Source organism: Panulirus ornatus, chromosome 28, assembly GCF_036320965.1.
Source record: "Panulirus ornatus isolate Po-2019 chromosome 28, ASM3632096v1, whole genome shotgun sequence".
Taxonomy (NCBI): domain Eukaryota; kingdom Metazoa; phylum Arthropoda; class Malacostraca; order Decapoda; family Palinuridae; genus Panulirus; species Panulirus ornatus.
Window position 1 is genome coordinate 8,974,637 of NC_092251.1, and position 8,863 is coordinate 8,983,499.

The 8,863-nt window shown below is 35.5% G+C and overlaps 1 protein-coding gene across 1 annotated transcript in view; it reads right to left on the minus strand.

The window, feature by feature from the left end:
* The window catches only part of LOC139757826 (poly(A)-specific ribonuclease PARN-like), a 42,475-nt gene extending 36,956 nt beyond the window's left edge, over nucleotides 1–5,519 (minus strand). The window contains exons 1-3 of the mRNA XM_071678712.1: nucleotides 5,359–5,519; nucleotides 3,515–3,647; nucleotides 2,288–2,374 (exon numbers count right to left, since the gene is read on the minus strand). Coding sequence (XP_071534813.1) covers nucleotides 2,288–2,374; nucleotides 3,515–3,647; nucleotides 5,359–5,377 — 239 coding nt within the window. The 5' untranslated portion in view covers nucleotides 5,378–5,519. The remainder of the gene's footprint in view (nucleotides 1–2,287; nucleotides 2,375–3,514; nucleotides 3,648–5,358) is intronic.
* Nucleotides 5,520–8,863: the final 3,344 nt, after the last annotated feature.

The window sequence follows — 8,863 nt, forward strand, 5'->3', positions numbered from 1 at the left end:
ATGTTGATCTGTCAAGTGAGACACACAACTCATTATTCATAACTCTAGATTTTCCTATGGTGAGCGCATTGCGCTATCCCTGCCTTTTGGCAAAATGGTACAAGCAATAGATAGCAGTAGTAGGTAGGAACATTAGATAGGAGCTTTTGGTTGAAACACTAGGTAGAAGTAGTAAGTAGGAGCATTAGCTGGGAGCAATAGTAGTAGGCTGTAACATTAGGCAAGAATATTAGGTAGAACTAGTTAGTAGGAACATTAGGTAAGAGCCTCTGAAAACTCTACACTAGAGTTGCCCTCTGCCAGTGGCCTGTTCAGAGTGAGGCACTAAAGTCTAAGAAGTGGTTCCTGGAGTTCAATAGTTATGAGATTCTTTTGCCGTGGCCAGCCCCGTGAGGGAGTTCCCAAAGGGAATGAGCATCAGAGATACAATAGACAGATAAGTAAAGTGAGACCATTTACACCATCTCCTTAAATAAAATGCTTCAATTTTACCTGATTTTCAATTTCTCTACCAACTATATCTGAATTATCCCTTATCCTAATCCAAGATCTCTCAACCTGGAGGTTATAACCCCAAGTGGGGTCACCAAGCATTATACTTGGGGTCAAAAAGCCACTGAGACTTCTCCCTAGCTGTCAATTCGTATCTGTTCTACTGCCAAAGTCTGCAGCACCTGTGTTAAAGAATACTTTAAAACTGTTATTAAGCTAACTGTTCTGTTGTTTGCTGTATCTGGTAACACCAGTTCCCCCAGTTACCCTATTCTTCTAGTTATAACAAACAGCCAGGCAAAAATATCCTTTCTTTTATTCTTGGATGAGGCTGCAAAAAGCTTGACAAAATCAAAATAGGTCATCACAGAAGTGATGAGACACTGCTTGAATCAATTCTTTAACAGCATCTACCCACATGTATTTACAGAAAGAGATCAATCACCACAAAGGGAGGTCAGCACTAGTACCACATGATATATAGCCAAATTCTTTTGAAGGAAAAAAAAAAAATGAAAGAAGCAGAACACTGACCAACCTGGCAATGTTGTTGTACACAAAATGGCACACATAACAATAATACATATGGAGTATCCAAAAGTGATATCAAATAAAGAACTGGAACACCATATATAATCAACATAATTGAGAGCTCACATCCAAACAAAGAAGGGTCTTCATAACCCATTCTTGGCACCACCTTGCTACATGGGTAAATGGCAAACAAGTATGGAAAAAATAATAAAGTAGTGTTCAATAGCAGAATTACAGAGCCATCAAAGGAGAAGGGAAAGCTTTGAGCAGTTTTGGAGAAACAGATGGGCAGAAACTGGTTTTTGAAGACATCAGACTTGAACAGGTTCCACTGACTCACTGAGATATCATGTCAAATGGAGTGGAGGAATTCTGCACTGTTTCATGCTACACCAGAAAAAATGAGAAACATGCATGTAACAACCACAGAAGCATTCAAAAGACAACTGGACTCCTCACTGAAGACAGTCCCCAATGAGCCTCGAATATATAATCATTTCGAAGACAAAAGAAATAGTGTAACTCAACAAGCATGACATATACCTTTCTTTTCTCTTTCACTAGCAATTTAATTCTCTGGGGTCCCTGTAGGGGATCCAACCCTTATCTGTAGAGTGAAAACCTAGTAGTGATCGCCAATAAATGCCTACAAACAATTTCAATTTGAGATATTTTGTTTCTTACATCTCTTTTTCACATTCAATTATTTCACAATTATTCCACATTATCATATACACTATACACTACATCTAAAACTAATAGCACAATTACAAAGTGAGTTTGTAGAACACCATGCTCAATAATCATCAACACTTTAAACTCAACCCACAATTTCAGTGGATTTTATTGCTTAGGGAGACCTTTTGAAAGTGTTAAAGATATGGTCTAAACAAAAACACGAGAAATAAAAAATACCATATACCACAGCACTGCTACACAGTAGATATCAAATATTTAGTGTCTGTTATTTTCATCATGACTGACAATGGATATTCAATGACTAATGACATTACACTTACAACTGAAAAGAAAAAATTAAACTTAGAAAGGGGATGACTGTCAGACTGAAGGTTAACTATATATTTTCACAGCAGCATCTCTTGGCAAAATAAACTAACAGCTAATCATTGTTGATGAGAGCCAGCTCTATGTAAAAAATACACTATAATACTTGATCAAGCACTTTTAAAGTAATAAAGAAATCATATTCTCCATGCATTAAAACACACGAAAAAAATACATAAAATGTAAATATGCTTACGCTGAATTTTCTCTAATGTATCTAAAGGTTGTTATTCCAAATTGAATCATTCCAAAAGACTTTGCAGCTTCTCTGACTTTGGCATATCTGAAAGGCAAATAAATATTACAGTAAATATTCAAGGAATTAAAAACTAAATCCTATTTCTAGGCAGTAGCTTAAAAATGAAAAAAAAAAAACTTTATGGTTCAAAACAACAGATATCAATCTGGAAAAATATTAGAGAAAATGTAATTTGAGTATCAGATTGCCTAGAAAGTTTTTAACAAATAATAAATACTGAAAATCAAAAGTTCTGGCACTGCCACATTTCAACTTAAGCAAGGTTTTTACTATCACCTTTCTCTTCACCATCCCATTTACCATGACTCTCACTCCACTTACCACCTTATCCCAAACAAACCTCATCTGTCACCTTAAAAACTCAACAGTTCTTCAATAGAGTCCACCTCCTTTCAACTCCTCTTTGCTTATTACCACTTGCCTTATCGCTCTCGTCATTCTTGCCCCATTTACTCTCTTTTTCTACTCGAACTCTTCACTTCCTTTCAAAACATTTGCTTATTCTCCCAAAAATTCATCAATTTTCACTCCATCTTTATCCTGATATCTTTTTCAGTTCTTGTACCATTCTCTTGTGCACCTCCCAATTACTCGAACACCTTCCCTTCACATACATCCCATACATCTCCTTTCTCTTTCATTAGTGACTTAACTTCATCCTTGCACTCACTACCTTTTCTCATACCTCTACCTCTCGCCTACCATATGTCACATGCATCAACCACACACAAAAGCCCTCTCATCCCTAACAGACTGCATACTCGCCCCTCTCGCCAAAACTCTTGCATTTACCTCCCTAACCACCCCATCCATAAACAAATTAAACAACCATGGGGACATCACACACCCCTGCTGCAGAACAACCTTCACTAGAAACCAATCACTCTCCTCTCTTCCTACTCGTACACATGCCTTACATCCTCGATAAAAACTTTTCACTGCTTCTAGCAGCTTACTTCCCAAACCATATACTCTTCAGACCTTCCAAATAGCATCTCTATCAACCCTATCATATACCTACTCCAGATCCATAAATGCCACATACAAATCCATCTGTTGTTCTAATAATTTCTCACACACATCCTTCAAAGCAAACACCTGATCCACACATATATACATTAAAAATACTGTAAAACAAAGACTATAAATTATCAATTTTCTAACCTTTCTTCTGCAGTGTCCAGCTCACAATATCTTGTGGTATCACCAAAAGATAAGCCTGTAAATTCTGCATCAACTGCAACAAAGTCTGCCTTCTTAATCAGATCAGCTACCTTTGGTAGTACCTCTTCAAAGTCTGCAAAAGATGACACAAGTCAACAATAAACACATCACATCCCATCTGCCATCCCATGTTACAACAATGAGTATAAGTTATCATGAAAGTAAAAGCAATAATACTACAGTAGATTTTCCTCTACTCGAAAATCAAGTCTTAATTTGGTGTTGTTTTATTTGGGGAGAGTCTGAGTTTGTGTAATACAGCTAAATGTTTTATGATTATATGCAGTATATGGATGACCCTGAAATGAGGTATTTGCTCCAGTTATGGCTGAGGAAGGCTAATGACACCTATGAGCAAGTTGTGAAATCAAACATTAGCTGGAAATTCAAATGTATGCAGGAACTATCAAACTGTCAACTGACAATACTAGAAGAGGTATGGATCATCAACTGATGATTACAGAAATTTAATGGTTAGTAGCTGAATTTATAGAAAAAATTAGTCATATGTTTGCTGAAATCCAGTCATTGTGATGTCACTCAATCATGAGGATTTCATATATTCTATTCTTATTTAATTCACCAAACATTTTCCCTCATCAAAGATTTCTTTAAGCAATGAAAGCCAACAAATACCACTTAAAATCACAAAAATCCAAGAGGATTCCAACCGAGTCAGACATACACCCGTAATAATGACGTACCACCACGCAGGATGTGTCAAGGCCAAGACAGCACTTACCACTATGTCTATAATACACACCCACCAGAAGTTTATCAATTCTCCCTGGGTAGGATGAGATGTATATAAATTTTCCCTTGGTTATGATTTTTTTATGCAGTTTCATTTCTTGAGAGAAATGGCTCTTCACATTACTTAAAAAAAAAACACCCAGCTTTTCAGGAAAAAAATGTCATTGCATCATTGGGATGGAGATCATTAAAGCCACAAAAATACATAAAGAGAAACAATAAAATGTTAATATCAGCACGAATTTCATTAGGAAACTGGGTATCTACAGATCATCATATCAAATAATAATTATGGCAGAGTGTTATGTATATTAGGAAAATTGTGGGGCTACTTAATGTAAAAGCGAGTTTAAACTCATAAAATATCAGAGAAACCTTTAAGAACTTCATCAAATGGTCGAAAGCGTAACAGAAATACATCACCATTGGTGGAGACCACATGTATCTGTTTGTAGGAGTCTGGTGCCATGTTGGTGCTGCATTTTCACTAATGTATATATACTTAACTAAGATATGAAAACATTAAAATAAATATCACCACTAAAAGGTTTAGATTTTCATATCATCTCTAGATTCTTCACAATGTAACCCCATAATTTACCTTGTATAGTTCAATTACACTATTTAATAGCGTTAAATGTACTGCTCAAACAATCATGCTCTGCAACTGTGTCTGTACTCGAGAAATACGACGCTAGCATTGCAGGAAATAGTATTACTCAATATCCAAAGTAACTGCTGATGCTGAGCCAACCTGGTAAATCCCAAGCTTAAACTAGGTTAAGCTTTAGATAAGAGACGACTACATTTATCGTTCAAACACGACATTACCCCATTATTAGCTCACTATCTATGCTTATTTATCTAGCTGAGGGGAATTTTCATTCGTATATGTGCATACTTATTCCAACCACTGAGAAGTAAATATATCAATTACTAAATCTTTTGTTCACTAGCGTTCCCTGAAGGTAACCCTAATCAAGCACTCGCCTTCCATCACTATACCGTTAACGTAATCAAATGTCACTCACTTTCCTTTGTAACCTCCATGATTTGTCTTCGCACTATCTCTTCCGAGGTGAAATCAACATGAAAGTGAATGTTTTGTGGGTAAACTTAAGGAATGCGGGTTAACGTTGAGGCATTAAAGGGATATCAGTCTCGAGAGACGTTGTTGTTGTGATACAGCTTGTTGATGCCATAACAAGCACTGCTGAAAACGCTATTTATCCGCTAACTTTCACTCTTTCGCTCCTCTATATAATCTTCGTCAAATAAATAACCATATAATTTATTAATATATTCCAAAAAATCATGTAAAAATATATTTATACGATAATGTGCAAATACTAGCGCTGTGTAAAATAAAGAGGAGATTTTCGCTATCTTGCTAAATGATATAGATGGTAGCACTACTTTATTGAAGCATTTACAAACCTCCAGTGCTCAAATAAGTAGTTCACATTCTGTTCATTTTTTTCAGAATATATGAAAATCAATTAAGTACTATGAGAAAGTAAAAGTCCTGAGGTACGTTAACGTATACAGATTAGCGAAAACGTGTTGCCCTACTGAAGACATGTCCTGTGCAAGTTTGAGCACGCAATGTACGCGATTTTAAAATAGATTAAATATATATATGAATATACATGTAATACTTTTGCAAAAAAAATACATAATGAGTGTAACTTCAAGATTAAGGGGTATCACACACTCGGTGAGGAGGGAAAGGATGACCATTACAGATTTATGAGGGGAAACTATGAAGTGCAAAGACATATAAAGACAAATATCTGCATTTTAGGGAGGATGTTGAATAATGTATTGCAATTTGTGTTTGAGATATGTCTTGTATATGCGTACGACTCGTAACAATGCAAGTTAAGGGACTTGCAGATGATTCACTCGTCATGATGAGAATATTACAATTGATGAATATGTAAAAGTAAATTGTAAATTATTTAACCTGCAAATTGCTTAGGTATGAAATCCATGCAGCATTTCTTTCAAGTAATGGAGGAACATAACTTTTCAATAATTTCTTTAATTTCTGTAATCACTTTTCAGTGGGTAATCAATGCTCTCTCCCTATCTTTTGTCAAGTATTACACTTTATTGTTTTCAAGCTTGAAAAACATCTTTCTCCCTCTACAGTTCTTGATAGTGCTGTTAGATTTACATTACACCTTCTTAGAATGGTCTATAAAAATGTTTATCATTCATAACTGCTACCAAGTCCATCAGATTTTATGTTACTTTTCTATGATAATTGTGGCACTTAAACTATTTAGATTTTAGAGGAACACTGGCTTTTGTGGCATCTTCCATTACCAGGATGATAATGTTAAGCTAATTCTTTGTGATCAAAATCGAGGAAAATGGTCAACTCAAAATAGAAAAGGAAGACTGGAAACTGTCTTTCCAAGAAATGGTGAGGAAGTCATCGAAGAAACTTTGCACTTGTATCATTTGATAAAATTCTGCACGGTAAATATTCTAAGGGTGCATAGACAAAATCATGCACTCAAGCTATACAATATGAACAAATTCATTGAATATGTGAACAACTGGCTGAGAGATTATGTGATTAACAGACTTGAATATTTTCAAAATTATCTTGATCAGAAGATTTGTAACTTTTTAAGAAAGAATGGTGTGACTCAAACTGGAAGAGGTAAATCAAACAAACCAACTTCATTCTCCATCATTTAGTTTAAGAATTTAGAAACAGTAACCTTATCAGTTAAAGATCTGGGATGGCCGGATTTGGCAGGAAAGAGATGACTAATGGTATTTTCATTCTTAAGCAAACAGGGAGGGGATACAAACTTTCATCTAGATACTGAGAGGGAGAAAAAGTACTTACCTTCTTTTTTGTAACATGATAAGCATTAAACAACCACCCTCCTAAATCAATCATAAACACTACCCCAGCAGACATGCACCCATCTGAAACCATTCCCCCTCAGACACATGCCATATACACTTTCAAGTATTTGCCCTGAACATTGCCCATTCCTACAACATTACATCCCAAACTTATTCATGCCCATGCTGCAACTACCATTCTGAAGACACAGAACATATATGTTCACTTATCTCACATTCTTCAGATATGGACCTGTACACATAACTACACTTTACGACCTGTGATTTTGCCCTGTGGACATGGCCACAGTGTTGTGGGAGCCCCATTGAAGATGGAAGGGTCTTCTAGGGCACTAATTGTAGAGTAAATTACTCTGTGGATGTTGAACTGCAAGCAATGGGAAAAGCTCTCTGCATAACAATAATCCATTGGTGGCAGAGAAGAGACAAAATTCACAATAAGACAAGTTCATTCATGTATACCAGTATGGTCTAATGGAATGATCTTCCACATTCAATTAAACAATCATAGGCAAAAGATATCTTTGAGTAACAAATAATCTTTATAGAAAAAGAGCTAATGATCTAAATATGTACCAAATTTCTAATTCTTCTGTATTGGTGCTAATAGTTGTGCTCATTTCTTTGATATTAGTTTTTTGTCACTATGAATAATTCTAGGTTCTTATCTAGATCATTTTAATTTTGTACTTGCTTATCGTTATTCTTTACCTTATTCCACTGATCATTTTGAATGTACTATGTGGACTATATTGGAATTGTGTGTTTTTGTATTTAAGTGCTATCTGAAGTGAAATATTCATGTATGTAAATTGTTTAAGTTTTTGACCACATAAATCTAACCCAAACCAAAAGGGTAAAATACCCTCTTAAATAAATGATGAGAGAACGTGGTAAACTGTTCCTCAACTGCACTGTTTCGTGAATATTCCTAAATGAAGAGTTAGATAAGGAAAAACTCTGTTCAGGAATGCAACCTCCCATAGATAATGGGTTTCAATTACTTAATTTATGATGATGTGAATTGAGGCAGGACTCCTAGGAAGGTAACGCCATTGTAAGTCAAGGAATTGGTGCAGTATCTTTTATTTTCGCTTGATTCTTATGTATTTGTCATTTCTTATTTTCTGTTCACACTGTGAGAAGTTCTTCCTTCAAAGTCTTCTTTACAACTTCAAGTTTTCTTCTCAGAATCTTATATACATTTCAAAGTCCTGTTGATTGCTACTTAATATATGTACCCTGTATACATTTTCTTTTATGCATTATAAAGTCAATCAAGCATTTAACAGGATAAAAACTAAGGTAGGGGTACTATCCAATAATGTTAGGTCACTGCCAGTCAAGCAAGCAAAATGAAGTGGTAGAAAGTTGTGTTCTACTATGTAACTGCCATGCTCTGATGTCAAGGCCCAAGGTAGATTAATGTATGGTTAAAAACCCCAGTGAATGAGCATCTGCTCATCTGATATTTTCATAATAGACAAAGGGAGTGAATTCTTATTGATTCACACCATTTTGCATGGTCAAAGTCGTGCTTCAACAAGTGAGCAAAAGCTCTCTCAGATGCTCCTATGGCTCTGTCCATAGGTGAGAAAACAGACTGAGTGAAACGAATGATTTTCTCAGCAAGCACAAATAAAGAGC